Raw genomic sequence first — 16,561 nt, 5'->3', positions numbered from 1 at the left:
CCTGAATTTGAATGTTGGCCTGCCTTACTAGGTTGGGGAAGTTCTCCTGGATGATATCCTGCAGAGTGTTTTCCAACTTGGTTCCATTTTCCCCGTCACTTTCAGGCACACCAATCAGATGTAGATTTTGTCTTTTCACATAATCCCATATTTCTTGGAGGCTTTGTTCATTTCTTTTTACTCTTTTTTCTCTACCCTTCTCTTCGTGCTTCATTTCATTCATTTGATCTTCAATCACTGATACTCTTTCTTCCACTTGATCGAGTCGGTTACTGAAGTTTGTGCATTTGTCACGTAGTTCTCGTGTCATGGTTTTCATCTCTATCAGTTCTTTTATGGTCTCCGCATTGATTATTCTAGCTATCCATTCATCCATGTTTTCAAGATTTTTAGTCTCTTTACGCTGGGTACGTAGTTCCTCCTTTAGCTCTGAGAAGTTTGATCGACTGAAGCCTTCTTCTCTCAACTCGTTAAAGTCATTCTCCGTCCAGCTTTGTTCCATTGCTGGTAACGAGCTGCGTTCCTTTGGAGGGGGAGATGCGCTCTGATTTTTTGAATTTCCAGCTTTTCTGCACTGCTTTTTCCCCATCTTTATGGTTTTATCTGCCTTTCGTCTGTGATGATGGTGACATACTGATGGGGTATTGGTGTGGGTGTCCTTTCTGTTTGTTAGTTTTTCTTCTAACAGTCAGGACCCTCAGCTGCAGGTCTGTTAGAGTTTGCTTGAGGTCCACTCCAGACCCTGTTTGCTTGGGTATCAGCAGTGGAGGCTGCAGAAGATAGAATATTGCTGAATAGCAAGTGTTGCTGTCTGATTCTTGCTCTGGAACCTTCGTCTGAGGTGTACCCAGCCATGTGAGGTGTGAGGGGTCGGTCTGCACCTCAGTTGAAAACGTAGAAATCACCCATCTTCTGTGTCACTCACGCTGGGAGCTGGAGGTTGGGGCTGTTCCTATTCGGCCATCTTCAGAGCACAGATTTTTTAGGGCAGTGTAATTATGCCATAAGATACTATTATGGAGGATATATGGCTATTATATATTTGCCCAAACCGAAGCATATATAGAGTGAACCCCAACACAGACTATGGAATTTGGGCGATAATGATGTGTCAGTGTAGGTTTATCAATTGTAACAAATGTACCACTGTGGTGCGGGATGGTGATAATGGGGGAAGATGCTGTGCATGTGTCGGGGCACAGAGTGTATGGGAAATCTAGTACCTTCCATCAAGTTTGCTGTGAACATAAAATTGCTAAAATAAATAAATAAATAAAAGTCTGGGCCGGGCACGGTGGCTCAAGCCTGTAATGCCAGCACTTTGGGAGGCGAGACGGGCGGATCACGAGGTCAGGAGATCGAGACCATCCTGGCTAACACGGTGAAACCTCATCTCTACTAAAAATACAAAAAACTAGCCGGGCGAGGTGGCGGGCGCCTGTAGTCCCAGCTACTCGGGAGGCTGAGGCAGGAGAATGGCGTAAATCCGGGAGGCGGAGCTTGCAGTGAGCTGAGATCCGGCCACTGCACTCTAGCCCGGGCAACGAGACTCTGCCTAAAAAAAAAAAAAAAAAGTCTGTTTTTAAAAAGTATAAGCTAAGAGTTGATATAAAGTTACAGGAAACAGAAGTAAAAGGAATAACTAACACTATCCTTTAACAAAGTTTTGGAGGTTATATATGTTTTAAGGAAATGAATATTCAGACATAAACACTCAAGGAAGAAATCTTCTGGTAAAATATATAAAACATCATGAGAGAATATGAAGCAGAAATATATATATATATAAAACATTCATTCATCTCACGTCCCCACACACTGTAGATATAAAACAAAAAACATTAAGAGTATCATAAAAACATGTAACTGGTGATTAAATAAAAGTTCATTTAGATCAACGATATTGTGACACTGGCAAAATGAAAGTGTCAGTGGCTTAAACAAATTATAGTGAACTTTAAAAATGTATACATAATTCAACTTTATCAGCTCCCTCAATAAAAGCATAAAAATCATACTGAAAAAAATGTACAACTGCACATATGGGATGAACAATGTGGTATGAACAACAGTTTGGTCAACATTTTTGCAGAGATGAGGTTGAGAACTTGGACAATGCTCTCTCAAGGATAAATTCCTACGCCTTGTATTGCTGGCTCCAAGGGAATGATCATTATATATCTAATCAGCATTGTCACACTGCCCTTGGGAGACACTGTAAACTCCACAAAAACCAGGTCAGAAGCACTTATCCCTCAGGCTCTTCTGATTCTCTCTCAGCATACCGGGACATGCTGGCTACTCTACTCAGTGGCTTCAAGAGGCACCTCTGTATGTAGCAGAATGATACTGTAACAGATTAATTAATGTTCTCTTTCAAGAACATTCTGTTACTAAGGAAACCTCTTCCACGGGAGAGTCCACCAAAAGTTGTCCATTGCCTATTGGTGAGTTACCACAGCAGAAAGAGAGGAAATTGCAGACTCTAAGAACGTGTATTTCTTTCTTTTTTTTTTTTTTTGGTTTTATAGATTTATTTTCAAAGAGTAAAACATTTATACAATTTAAATACAAGTCCATCAGAATCACTCTGTCAGAGTCAGCAATGATGCGAAAATGTGTCCTCACTGCCAGACATTCGCCACTATCATCTGAGTCCTCTCTCCCCAAAGCCAAAGGGTCTGATACTTTATTCATATACATCTTTCTTATCTGCAATGTAATCTATAATTTCTTGTGGACACATTAACTTTTCAGCATCTGTATCAGGAATTTCAAACCCAAATTCGTCTTCCATGGCCATGATAATCTCCACTTGGTCCAAACTGTCTAAGCCCAGGTCTTTCATAAAATGAGAATCTACTGTAAGCTTCTCTGGGTCAATCTTGTCATAGAGTTTCAATACGTAAAGAACATGGTCCCGGATGCCCTCTAACGTCAAAGGGGGCATGTCGCTATACTGGCGGCACAACTGTGTAACTCTACCAGGAACCTGCGCGAGCTTTAAGGCCGGCTGCAAAGGCCCGAGCCTCGTCTGGGTCCCCGCACAGACCGGTGCTGAGAGGCCGGGCCACGGTCTGCATCCAGACCCGGGGCAGCGGCGCAAAGGCCGCGGGGCAGGCAGCGGACATAGGCTGACAGGACACGAGACGCCATAGCTACGCCGACCCAGGATGCACTGCCTCTTTTTTTCTTTTTTTTGAGATGGAGTTTCGCTTTTGTTGCCCAGGCTGGAGTGCAATGGCGCGATCTTGGCTCACCACAACCTCTGCCCCTCGGGTTCAAGTGATTCTCCTGCCTCAGCCTCCTGAGTAGCTGGGACTACGGGCATGCGCCACCATACCCAGCTAATTTTTGTATTTTTAGTAGAGGTGGGGTTTCTCCATGTTGGTCAGGCTGGTCTTGAACTCCTGACCTCAGGTGAACCACCCACCTAGGCCTACCAAAGTGCTGGGATTATAGGTGTGAGCCACCATGCCCATTCAGAATGTGTATTTCAAAACCAACTTTCAGAGGTAAATCTTAGAAGAATATGAAATCAGGAAGACTAAGGTCTCTCTAAGTTCCTGGACAGGGTAGAAAACTAGAAAAGGGAGAGAAATAAAAGATATGGCGGTAAAATAAAAGGGTCAGATTTTGTAGGATTCTTAAGAAGAGGTAGCGTGCTCTGTCCACAGGCTGCAAGATGAGAACCTAAAATAATGAGATATATTCCCATTTTGGAATGGCAATCAAAGAGAGGATCTCTCTGTCAGGTCTTTATATTACTGCTGAGTAACAATTTGAAAAGCCTCCCCTTTAGACACACACATGTGGCAAAAGCAGAACTGAAGGAATGGCCAAGGGGCTTGAACAAGTAGAGAGACTGACAGTCTTTGAAATTTCAGGGAACCCCAGATACTTCTGAGGGGGAGCCATTGTTTTCTCATTTTCCTGAAAAGTTCTTGCAGGTATAAGAAATGGGAATAGAAACTGAATAGGTTCTGGAGGCAGGGCTACAAAGGCCCCAGCTCTGATCTGCAAAGACTGAAAACCACGTATCAGATGAAATTATATACACAAAAAGACAGTCCTTAAAAATAGCCACCTCGGTCCCTCTGAAAACCAAAAGACCAAAATGATCAGAGGGGCCAGAGTATTGTAGGTCATGATAGCACCTTTGCTTTTGTGTCTGCATGAGTTGGGGCATCATGGGAGAGTGGGAGTTCAACCTTTTACACATTTGAATAACTGTGTTGGGGGAAAGTGGGAGGGGGTGTGGACTTTAATTTGAGAGCTCATAAGAAATAAACTTTTGTTTTCCCACTGATCTTTCCCATTCGCAGAGTTTCCCAAACAATACTCAATGGAGTAGCTTACTCTGTGGCCATCTGAGTGCATATTTGTGCTCACATTCCGACCTACATGATTTTTCCACTATTTTCACTTCACTCTCCATAGTCTAGGACTCTTTCCTGTGCTCCAAAATGAACATAATATTCAGCTCAGGAAAGATTTCAACTTATAAAGAAAAAAGGAACATGGTGTGTTGTGCTTTTCCTGGATACATTCCCAGCCCTTTGTTCAGCTATGAAGAGAGGATATTACAAATGGGTCTGGAAAACTATTTCCCAAAACGATTTAATAAATCAGTCAACTGACTGCCTTCTTCTGAATGCTTAGGGATTATTTTAAATATGCAGACTCTGAAAAAACTACTGAATCAAAGGCATGGGGATAAAACCATGATACCAGATACTTTAAAACGTTTTCCATAAGGTTTTGTAAGTACTGATGTTCTGGAACCACCCCCTCGTCAAACCTGATTATGTGCAGAACTTCTGACAAAAGGGGAAGTCTAAAGTTTATATGTCACATTATGAAGCATTTCCACTCTGAATCAAAAAGTTTCAGTCTCCCCTTTTAGTACAGGGATCGGATTCAGAGAAGCATATTGGGGGCTCCCAAGAGACTCACAAGGAAAAATGTAAAGATGTACAAGGGTGGTTACCGTTTTCTGGAGGGATGTTATCCTCATCCAGAGAGAGCAGGTTCCTGTAGTTCTCCAACATCACGTCCCTGTACAAGGCCCTCTGGGCAGGGTCCAGGCACTCCCACTCCTCTTGAGAGAATTCTATGGCCACATCCTTGAATGTAAACAGTCCCTGAAATAAAAACACACTTCACCAAGTGGACACAGGAAAATTTCTTATTTTCACACAAAATGACAGAAAAGAGGTGTAAATATTTGTGGGGAAAAGAGAGGTCAGCCTGTTACTGTGTTTATATAGAAATAAGTAAATTTAAGAGACTCCATTTGGCTCTGTATTTGAGATGCTGTTAATCTGTGACCCTACCCCCAACCTTGTCCTTGCAAGAGACATGTGCTGTGGTGATTTAAGGTTTAAAGGAATTTGGGCTGTAAGGAATGTGCTTTGTTAAACAAATGCCTAAAGGCTGCTTGTGGTTAAAGGTCATCACCATTCTCTTAAATCTCAAGTAAGAGAAAAACATCTGTCTCCTGCCCGACCCTGGGCAATGGAACATCTCCGTGTAAAACCCATTGTGTGCTTGGTTTACTGAGCAAAGAGAAAACTGCATTTAGGAATAAGGTGGGATTTGCTGGAGCAATACTGCTAAAAAGTTTATGGAGATGTTTGCATATGCATCTCAAGGCACAGCATTTTCCTTGAACTTATTCAGGTCACAAAGATCTTTATCTATATGTCTTACTGCTGATTTACTCCCTTATCTTTTAGATGGTAAAGACAATCATCAATAAATACTGAGGGAACTCAGAGACCGGTGCCGGCGTGGGTCCTCTGTAAGCTGAGCGCCGGTCCCCTGGGTCCCGCTTTTCTTTCTCTATACTTTCTCTCTGTGTCTTATTTCTTTTCTCAAGTCTCTCGTTCCACCTAACGAGAAGCACCCACAGGTGTGGAGGGGCAGGCCACGCTTTCAAATATTCACTTGGCCAGAGTGATGTGACTGATTTATGTGAGTTAATGTAAGCAACTTATATATCCCTGATTTAATTTTTTTAAACTGAGATGAAATTCACATAACATAAAATTAGCTATTTTAGGCCGGGCGCGGTGGCTCAAGCCTGTAATCCCAGCACTTTGGGAGGCCAAGACGGGCGGATCACGAGGTCAGGAGATCGAGACCATCCTGGCTAACACGGCGAAACCCCGTCTCTACTAAAAAATACAAAAAACTAGCTGGGTGAGGTGGCGGGTGCCTGTAGTCCCAGTTACTCGGGAGGCTGAGGCAGGAGAATGGCATAAACCTGGGAGGCAGAGCTTGCAGTGAGCTGAGATCCAGCCACTGCACTCCAGCCTGGGCAACAGAGCGAGACTCTGTCTCAAAAAAAAAAAAAAAAATTAGCTATTTTAGGCTGGGTGCAGTGGCTCACACCTGTAATTTCAGCACTTTGAGAGGCTGAGGCAGGAGGACCTCTTGAGCTCAGGAGTTTGAGTCCAGTCTGGGCAACAAAGTGAGACTCCATCTCTACCAAAAAATTTTTTAAAATTAGCTGGGCACAGTGGCATGGGCCTGTGGTCCCAGCTACTTAGGAGGCTGAGGTGGGAGGATCACTTGTGCCTGGGAGGTGGAGACTGCAGTAAGCAGTGATCATGCCACTGCACCCCAGTCTGAGCGACAGAGAAAGACTTCACCTCAAAATAAAACAAATAAATTAGCCATTTTAAAGTACAATTCAGTGGCATTTAGTACATTCACAAAGTTACACACCACCACCTCTGTCTAGTTCAAAAACATTTTTATCATCTCCAAAAGAAATGCCATACCCATTAAGCAGTCACTCCCCATGTGACTTTAACACAAAATAAGCTTAACCAAACAGATAAATGACTTGCATGCTGCAAACTATAAAATGCTAATGAAGGAAATTAAAGCAGACAAAACAAATAAATGGAAAGATATTCTATGTTCAAGAACTTAGGAAAGTTAATACTATGAAAATGTCCGTATTATCCAAAGCAATCTACAAAAATATAAGAAATAATCCTAAAATTCATATAGAACTATGGCCGGGCGCGGTGGCTCACGCCTGTAATCCCAGCACTTTGGGAGGCCGAGGTGAGTGGATCACGAGGTCAGGAGATGGAGACCATCCTGGCAAAACACCGTGAAACCTCGTATCTATTAAAAATACAAAAAATTAGCCGGGCATGGTGGCGGGCACCTGTAGTCCAAGCTACTCAGGATGCTGAGGCAGAAGAATGGCATGAACCTGGGAGGCAGAGCTTGCAGTGAGCCAAGATTGTGCCACTGCACTGTAGCCTGGGCGACAGAGTGAGACTCTGTCTCAACAACAACAACAACAACAAAATTCATATAGAACTATAAAGACCCAAAAGAGCCAAAGCAATTTTGAGCAAGAATATCAAAGCTGGCAGTATCGCACTTCCTGATTTCAAAGTGTATTACAAAAGTATGGTAATCAAAACAGTATGGTACTGGCATAAAATAGACACACAAAACAAAAGGACTAGAATACAAAGCCCAGCAATAAACTCACACATATACAATCAACTGATCTTTGACAAGTGTGTCAAGAATACATAATGGAGAAAAGATGCTCTCTTCAGTAAATAGTGCTAGGAAATCTGTATATCCAAATGCAAAATAATGAAACTGGATGCTTATCTTGTGCCATACATAAAAAATAAACTCAAAATTGACTAAAGATTCAAGGTAAATTTACTCAATTTACCTTGTGTCTTTAGTTTTACCTGAAATTGTAAAACTCCTAGAAGAAAACATAGGGGAAAATGTTCTTGACATTATCTTGCCAATGGTTTCTTGGATATCACACCAAAAGCGCAGGCAAGAAAAGCAAAAATAGACCAGTGGGACTACCTCAAACCAAAACACTTGTGCACACCAAAAGAAACAACCAACAAAATGAAAAGGCAACTTACGGAATGGGAAAATATTTGCAAACTATGTATCTGAGAAGGGGTTAATATCCAAAAAATATAAGGAACTCCTACAACTCAAGAGCCAAAAAAACTAATTACCCAATAAAAAAATGGGCAAAAGAGCTGAACAGACATTTTTTCCAAAGAGAATATAAAAATGGCCATTAGGTACATGAAAAGGTGCTCAATATCACTAATTACCAGGAAAATGCAAATTAACAACATGATATGATCTCACATATATTAGGATGACCATTAAAGAAAAAAAAATCGACAAGCAATGTCTAGGATGTGGAGAAAAGGGAACTGTTGTACAATGTTGGTCAGAATATGAATTAGTGCAGCCACTATGGAAACAGTACGGAGGTTCCTCAAAAATTAAAAATAGGCTGGGTTTAGTGGCTCACGCCTGTAATCCCAGCATTTTGGGAGGCCGAGGTAGGTGGATCACAAGATCAGAAGTTCAAGACCAGCCTGGCCAACATGGTGAAACCCCGTCTCTATTAAAAACATAAAAAGGTGGCTCAAGCCTGTAATCCCAGCACTTTGGGAGGCCGAGACGGGCAGATCACGAGGTCAGGAGATTGAGACCATCCTGGCTAACACGGTGAAACCCCGTCTCTACTAAAAAAAATACAAAAACTAGCCGGGCGAGGTGGCGGGCGCCTGTAGTCCCAGCTACTCCGGAGGCTGAGGCAGGAGAATGGCGTAAACCCGGGAGGCGGAGCTTGCAGTGAGCTGAGATCCGGCCACTGCACTCCAGTCCGGGTGACAGAGCGAGACTCCACCTCAAAAAAAAAAAAACATAAAAATTAGCCGGGTGTGGTGGTGGGCGCCCGTACTCTCAGCTACTCAGGAGGCTGAGGCAGCAAAATTGCTTGAAACCAGGAGGCAGAGGTTGCAGTGAGCCGAGATCATGCCACTGCATTCCAGCCTGGGCAACAGAGGAAGACTCCATCTCAGGAAAAAATGAAAATAAAAATAAAAGTAAAACAACCATGATCTAGTAATTCCACTACTGGATATATATCCAAAAGAATTAAAATCACGATCTTGAAGAGAGATAGGGACTTCCATATTTATTGCAGCTTTATTCTTAATAGCCAAGTCATGGCTAAATGTCCATCAAGGAATGACTGGATAAAGAAAATGTGGCGCACACACACACACACACGAATATTATTCAGCCTTAAAAAAGAAGGAAATTCTGCTATTTGCTATAGACTACCTGAATGAAACTGAAGTATATTATATAAATGAAATAGGCCACACAGAGAACAAATACATGATTCCACTTACATGAGGAACTGAAAACAGTAAAACTCATAGAAACAGAGAATAGAATGGTGGTTGCTAGGTGCTGAGTGGGGAAATGGTGAGGTAGTAATTAGTATCAGTTATGCAAGATGAAAAAGTCCTAGAGATCTACTGAATAACACAGTGCTTACAGTTAATTCTGTATTGTATACTTAAAAATTTGTTAAGACAGTAGTTCTTAGGTTGTATTATAAAAATATGAAATAATAAAGACGGCAGAAAAAAACTTTTTGAGGCATTGGATATGTTTATGACAGATTGCAGTGGTGGTGTCAGAGGTGTATACTTATCTCCAAACTCATTAAATTGTACACATTACATATGTATAGCTTTTTTATGTCAATCATACCTCAATAAGGAAGTTAAAATTCATTTAAAACTGAATTTTTCAGTTTTCCTTTTATTGATTTCCAATTTCACTCGATTGTGGTGTGAGAACACAGTTTTATGAGTTCTAGCTTTGTACTGAGACTTGTTCTGTGGCCTGACACGTGGTCTATCCTGGAGAATATTCTATGTGCATTTGAGAAGAGTACAGATTCTGTTTTTACTGAGTGCAGTTTTCTTTCCATGCTTGTTCGGTGTAGTTTACAGCAGTGGAGTCCAATCTTTTGGCTTCCCTGGGCCACATTGGAAGAAGAAGAATTGTCTTGGGCCACACATAAAATACACTAACAATAATGACAGCTGATGACCTTTAAAAAAAAAAAGAAAACACACACACAAAAATCTCATGTTTTAATAAAGTTTACAAATTTGTGTTGTGTCACATTCAAAGCCATCCTGAGTCACATGCAGTCTGTGTTCCATGGGTTAGATAATCTTGGTTTAAAGTGTTGTTCAAGCCCTTTATTTCCTTACTGATCTTCTGTATGGTTGTTCTATCCATTATTAAAAAGAGAGCACTGAATTCTTTAACTACTATAGTAGGACTGTATCTCCTTGTAATTTTTGCTCCAAAATATTTGGGGCTTTGATATTTGATCCATATTTTTTATAGCGGTTACATGTTCTTGATGGATTAACCCCAATATTTACTGTCCTTCAACATCTCTGGTATCAATTTTTGACTTAAAGTTTATTTGGTCTGCTATCTGTATAGCTATCCAGCTAGGTTTAATATTTGCATGAAATACCTTTTCACATCCTTTTATTATACTTTCCAGCCTATTTGTGTCTTTAGCTCTAAAGGAAGTCTTTTATAAACATCATATAGTGAAATCATACTTTTAACAAATTATTCCTCCAATAAGTGCCTTTTAATGGAGAATTTAATCCACTTCAGAGTCAGATAAAAGTAACTACTGATAAAAGAACTACTTTTACCACTTTGCTACTTATTTTTTATATGCCTATCTTTTTTGTTTTGTAATTATTCCCTTAATTCCTTCTTTGTGTGTATAAGTCTGTGTGTATATCATTTCGGTTCCCTTCTTTACATTTTTGCTATTTTCTTAATGGTTGCCCTGGGGATTAAAATTTACATCAGAAGCTGATAATAATTAAGTTTCAACTGATGCTAAGTTAACTTCAATTGCATAACAACTTCTGTTTCTATATAGCTCTGGCTGGTTCTCTTTTTTTTTTTTTTTTGAGACGGAGTCTCGTTCTGTTGCCCAGGCTGGAGTACAGTGGCCGGATCTCAGCTCACTGCAAGCTCCGCCTCCCGGGTTCACGCCATTCTCCTGCCTCAGCCTCCCGAGTAGCTGGGACTACAGGTGCCCACCACCACGCTCGGCTAATTTTTTTGTATTTTTAGTAGAGATGGGGTTTCACCATGTTAGCCAGGATGGTCTTGATCTCCTGACCTCGTGATCCACCCGCCTCAGCCTCCCAAAGTGCTGGGATTACAGGCATGAGCCACTGTGCCCAGCCGGCTATTATTTTTTAATTATTATTATTTTTTTGAGACGGAGTTTTGCTCTTGTTGCCTAGGCTGGAGTGCAATGGCACGATCTTGGCTCACTGCAACCTCCACCTCCCGGGTTCAAGTGATTCTCCAGCCTCAGCCTCTCGAGTAGCTGGGATGATAGGCACGTGCCACCATGCCCAGCTAATTTTGTATTTTTAGTAGAGACAGGGTTTCACCATGTTGGTCAGGTTGGTCTTGAACTCCTGACCTCAGGTGATCCACCTGCCTCAGCCTCCCAAAGTGTTGGGATTACAGGTGTGAGCCACTGCACCCGGCTCCTTTTGGTTATTATTAAAAAGCCAAAAAAAAATAACAGATGCTGGTGAGGCTGTGGAGAAAAAGGAACACTTACACACTGTTGGTGGGAGTGTAAATTAGTTCAACCATCCTGGAAGACGGTGTGGTGATTCCTCAAAGATCTAAAAACAGAACTACCATTCGACCCAGCAATCCCATCATGCGTGCATGAACACACACATACGTGCACAGGTTCACTGTAGCACTATTCACAATAGCGAAGACATGGAATCGACCTAAATGCCCACCAATGGTGGACTGAATAAACAAAATGTGGTACACACACACATACACCACGGAATGCTATGTAGCCATAAAAAAAAAAGAGAGATCATGTCCTCTGCAGGAACATGGATGGAGCTGGAGCCCATTATCTTTAGCAAACTAACACAGGAACAGAAAACCAAATGGTGCATGTTCTCACAAGTGGGAGCTAAATGATGAGAACACATGGACACACAGAGGGAAACAACACACACTGGGGCCTGTCATGGGTGGAGGGTGGGGGCAGGGAGCGGATCAGGAAAAGTAACTAACGGGTACTGGGTTTAATATCTGGATGATGAAATAATCTGTACAACAAACCCCCATGACACAAGTTTAGCTATGTAACAAACCTACCCCCGGACTTAAAGTTAAATTAAGAAAAATAATAAATTATAGACATTTTTATCTAAACACCCACTGCATGAGAATTCCTAAATGAACAGCAGAGTCTTCATGAGATGGATGCACTGTGAAGAATTTAAAGAACCTCCTGCTGTTAAGACAATTATGTTGATTTAATATTTTAAAACCAATTAGGAAAAAAGACTACCTTCTCCATCCCCAATGTCTACTTCTGAACTTCCCATTCTATTCCAAATTAATATTTTAGAGCCAGAAACACAGACTCAATTGTTTAGCTACAAATGTATTATAAACTCAAGCTAAGCAAGTTTCCCCCATCAGCCTTCTTTTCCAAAGTTTTCCAGGTATTTGTGCACATTAAAATACCACTTACATATGCAGCTTCTTTAATCCTGGTTTATAAAGAGCTGAAAGGGCATCCAAACGAAGTCTCTAAACAGTCACTACCACCCAACCTCACTGCCACCATGGAGCCTGCCCCGCACATCCAATCCATGACTAGGCATAAAACCCTTCCCAGAACAATCATCTAAATGGAGCCTTTTCCAAAGTTCCATGTTACTGGGTCACAGTGAGATGGAATCTACGTGGAGATGGAATTGAGGGAAAGCCCTGAGTGTGAATATACATGTTAGTCAGGACACTTCAGAGTCAGATAAAATTAGCAAGTCCAAAATATGGCATTTCAGGAAGGAGAGGACAAAACAATCAACCGAGAATATAACTTTTACCTGAGAAACAGCCATTCCCTCGTCTTCTTTCTTTCCTCTTCCTCTGAGTCTCTTTCTCAGGTAAGATCAGTCTGTATGTCAAAAATATGTTGTTTAATGCTTAAAATCAATACAGGCCCTTTCTCTAGCACACACTCACACACACAGGAAGAGGCTTGATATAGCAATAAGATGGTCCTTAGCTTCCAACTGCAACAAGAGTGAAAATAAACTCATGAAAAAAATAAACTCCTAAACAGAGACTAACAAGTGAGTTATTCCACCTATGTCTTCAAAAAGTTCTCCCTTCTTGCTGAAACCCAACATTCTGCATCAACCGCATTGTCCTCTGTCCACCTGACGCTCAGCCAAGAAAAACTGCTGTGTCCAAGTTCACAGCCTCTCCCTGGGTAGCCAGCATCCAATGACTGTCAGTCAATGCAGGATAATAAAAGCCTAAAATTGGAACAGGTGAAGAGCCACCATAGCTCCAGAAATCCCTGCTGAAGCCATACTACGTAGTTTAGATATCTGTCCCACAGGCAGAGGGAAGGCATAAAAGGATTTAATGCCAGGAGATGACATAATAAAACTTAAGACTTACTCCTGATGCAGAGATAGTGAGAAAGAATAAAAAGCTGAGAGAAGCAGCTCTATCTCTAAGCCTACGCCCCCACCCCTTTCCTAGTAGTTTCCGTCATTTTTGGAGGTCTGAGAGTCATTTAAGACTAACTGTAAGGCCGGGCGCGGTGGCTCAAGCCTGTAATCCCAGCACTTTGGGAGGCCGAGACGGGCGGATCACGAGGTAAGGAGATCGAGACCATCCTGGCTAACACGGTGAAACCCCGTCTCTACTAAAAATACAAAAAACTAGCTGGGCGAGGTGGCGGGCGCCTGTAGTCCCAGCTACTCTGGAGGCTGAGGCAGGAGAATGGCGTAAACCTGGGAGGCGGAGCTTGCAGTGAGCTGAGATCCGGCCACTGCACTCCAGCCCGGGCGACAGAGCAAGACTGCGTCTCAAAAAAAAAAAAAAAAAAAAGACTAACTGTAACTGGGCACCCTCTCTCAAAAAATGGCCACATGCAGACACATGCTCAATCCTGAACATCATTTCAGGGGTTCCATCGGCTCAGATTCAGAATTTCTGGTATACCCATCATCTCCATGTTAGCGGTGGGCACACTGAGCCTCAGAGAGAGGAGACATTTCACCAAGTTACCTGGAAAAGGTCTGAGTTGAGTGAGCAGAACTCAGTTGTAAATGAATTCTGAAATGGTGGCCTGGATAGGGCAGTAGGAAAGGTTTATCCTTATTTCCACATTACCATTCACATTCCTGAGTAGAAGCTTCTATTTCATGGGTTTAATCAATCCCAAGGATTTAATTCCTCTTTTCCAGAAAAATATTCAAAAATATGAAATTACAAATAGCTATTACTCTTGGAAAGCATGAAAGGCAGTCAGCTGTGGAGATTAGTGCTGAGTAATCTCTTCATTATGAACAGATGGGCTCTGTTGGAACAAAATTCCACACCAATCCAGGCCATTCCTCAACATCTTGCAGAGAAAGGACAAAGAGGACCTGGGGGAACATCTACTTAGTGGGAGGTTTTTAGATGACATAAGGGAGTAAAGAAACTGAACAGAGCTGAGCCTTGACCAACACCAGTGATGGGGCACTAACCGTGCCCCGCACCCAGTCAGAAATCCAGGTACAACTTTTGATTCCCCAAAACCTTAACTACTGATAGCCCATTGTTGACCAGAAGTCTTACTGAAAACATAAACCGTTGATAAACACATATTTTGTATGTTACATGTATTGTATACTGTATTCTTACAATAAAGTAAGCTAGAGAAATGATACTGTTAATAAGAAAACCATAAAGAAGGGAAAATATATTTACCATTCACTAAGTTCTTCATCTTCCTCGCATCCTCCCCGAGGTCATATTGTGTGGGCTGCAGTGGAGAAGAGAAAGGGTTCATTTTGCTGTCTCCGGAGTGACAGGGGTAGAAGAAAAGCCCCTGTATAGTTGGACCTGCATAGCTCAAACTGGTGTTGTTCAAGGTCAACTGTATTAAATTAACTGGTTAAACCAGATTTTAAGGGCTAAAAGATTATCAGCACCCTTAGAGTGAAACACTGTGAAATCAGGTACCAGACACAAAAAAATAGTTCCAATATACGATAAAAAGTGGAAAGCATTTAGGCCAGGCGCGGTGGCTCATGCCTGTAACCCCAGTGCTTTAGGAGGCGGCGACAGATCACCCGACGTCAGGAGTTCGAGACCAGCCTGGCTAACAAGGTGAAAATCCCGTCTCTACTAAAAACACAAAAAATTAGCCGGGCATGGTGGCGCACGCCTGTAATTCCAGCCACTCAGGAGGCTGAGGCAGGAGAATCGCTCAAACCCTGGAGACAGAGGTTGCAGTGAGCTGAGATGGAACCACTGCACTCCAGCCTGGGCGACAAAGTGACACTCTGTCTCAAATAAAAAAAAAGAAAAGAAAAGAAAAAGCATTTAAAACTCATAAGCTGAACAATACATTCAAGAGAAAATAATTTGTAAAAATTTTTAAAAATCCAATAAATTCTGGAATTACATTTAAGACAAGTTGTATATACATCAAATTTAGAAAATGACACAAGCCACACACAAAAAAGGAGGGAATAATATTGTTAATGTCGGTTTGTAAAGCAGCATGTGGTGTCACAGTTTCTTCCCATTTCTTGACTCTCCTCAAGATCAGAGAAAGGGAAGAGGGTAAGCTGGAATCAACTGAGCTAAGTCAGTTAACCCTCTGGCTGAATAAGGGTTACTTCAGATGTAATAATTAGAAAACGCAGAAACCTCACACCCTAGTTTTGCAGTGTTCATTCTCTTCTGCATAAACAGTGAAACAAATTTTAAATTAATTATAGAGCCATGCATCAGTACTTCACAACTTAATGTTCCATATTAAATCAACTCCAGACTCACTCGGATTTGGGTCCCCGTCAATCTCTCTCCCACCTTCTGTTTCTTTCCTTTTCTTTCTCCCATTTCGGCGTTTCCCTGTCCATTTCTGCTCATTTTGCTTCCCTTCCCCCCCTTCTCTGACAGTGTTTGGCCCCATCTTCGTAGCATCCTTTTTTTTTTAGTCCCTGCTACTCTTTCTGCATTTCTCCCTCTTTCTCTAATTTCGCGCATTTCTCCCTCTTTCTCCTCCATTTCTGCTTCCCCTCTGTTCTCCCCGGTGGAGGGCGAAGGGTGTGTATCCGCCCCGAATGAGGGCTTTACCAGGGGGAGCGAAGAGGGAGTCAGAGAAGAGTTTTAAGCAGAGAAACGACGCGGTGGGCGGTCGGTGGCCACACCGACCTAAGGCAAAAAAGTAGGGGCCAGTACCCACTTCAGAACGATTTTAATCCGACATGGACGCAGACCCCCAGACCCTCTCGGAGCTACGGGACTGGGAACGTCTAGGGACCACGCCGCGAGAGGAATGAGTAGGTTCGGGGTTTCAACCTACAGGGCGACCCCAAAACCCGACAGCGGAGCGTGGGAACCTGGAGCCCGCGAGGCGCAGGCTTTAACCCCAAAGACGGAGACTCACTCACCCGAGAGTGCCAGTAGCCCCGCGAGATCCGCTTCCGGGTCGGCAGGAACCTGCGCGTACGCGAGTGCACTGGGGAGGCGCAAAGGGCAAGGCCAGGGGCAGGGCGCGCACCAATGTGGGGATGGGCGGGCAAATGGCGGGGATGGGCGGGGACAAAGACGGAATGGGCGG

The 16,561-nt window shown here is 42.5% G+C and overlaps 1 protein-coding gene and 1 pseudogene across 4 annotated transcripts in view; both read right to left on the bottom strand.

Annotated features, from left to right (window-relative positions):
- Window positions 1–12,883, bottom strand: part of LOC105514674 (zinc finger protein 677-like) — a 20,429-nt gene extending 7,546 nt beyond the window's left edge. The window contains exons 1-3 of one of the 3 annotated variants that reach the window (XM_011946191.1): window positions 12,813–12,883; window positions 4,991–5,144; window positions 1,817–2,441 (exon numbers count right to left, since the gene is read on the bottom strand). In XM_011946191.1, coding sequence (XP_011801581.1) covers window positions 2,377–2,441; window positions 4,991–5,144; window positions 12,813–12,827 — 234 coding nt within the window. In that variant the 5' untranslated portion in view covers window positions 12,828–12,883 and the 3' untranslated portion in view covers window positions 1,817–2,376. Of the gene's footprint in view, window positions 1–1,816; window positions 2,442–3,203; window positions 3,694–4,956; window positions 5,145–12,812 lie in introns of those variants that run through there. The other 2 variants (XM_011946189.1, XM_011946190.1) reach the window with 2 other exon arrangements.
- LOC105514673 lies at window positions 2,509–3,174 on the bottom strand (annotated as a pseudogene). The gene has a single exon (XR_001002216.1). The product of XR_001002216.1 is annotated as an acyl carrier protein, mitochondrial-like (transcript).
- Window positions 12,884–16,561: the final 3,678 nt, after the last annotated feature.

Source organism: Colobus angolensis, unplaced genomic scaffold (genome assembly GCF_000951035.1).
Source record: "Colobus angolensis palliatus isolate OR3802 unplaced genomic scaffold, Cang.pa_1.0 Scaffold25, whole genome shotgun sequence".
NCBI classification, from domain to species: Eukaryota; Metazoa; Chordata; class Mammalia; order Primates; family Cercopithecidae; genus Colobus; species Colobus angolensis.
The sequence above is the reverse complement of the archived record's forward strand: the minus strand, read 5'-3'. Positions and strand labels throughout refer to the sequence as shown.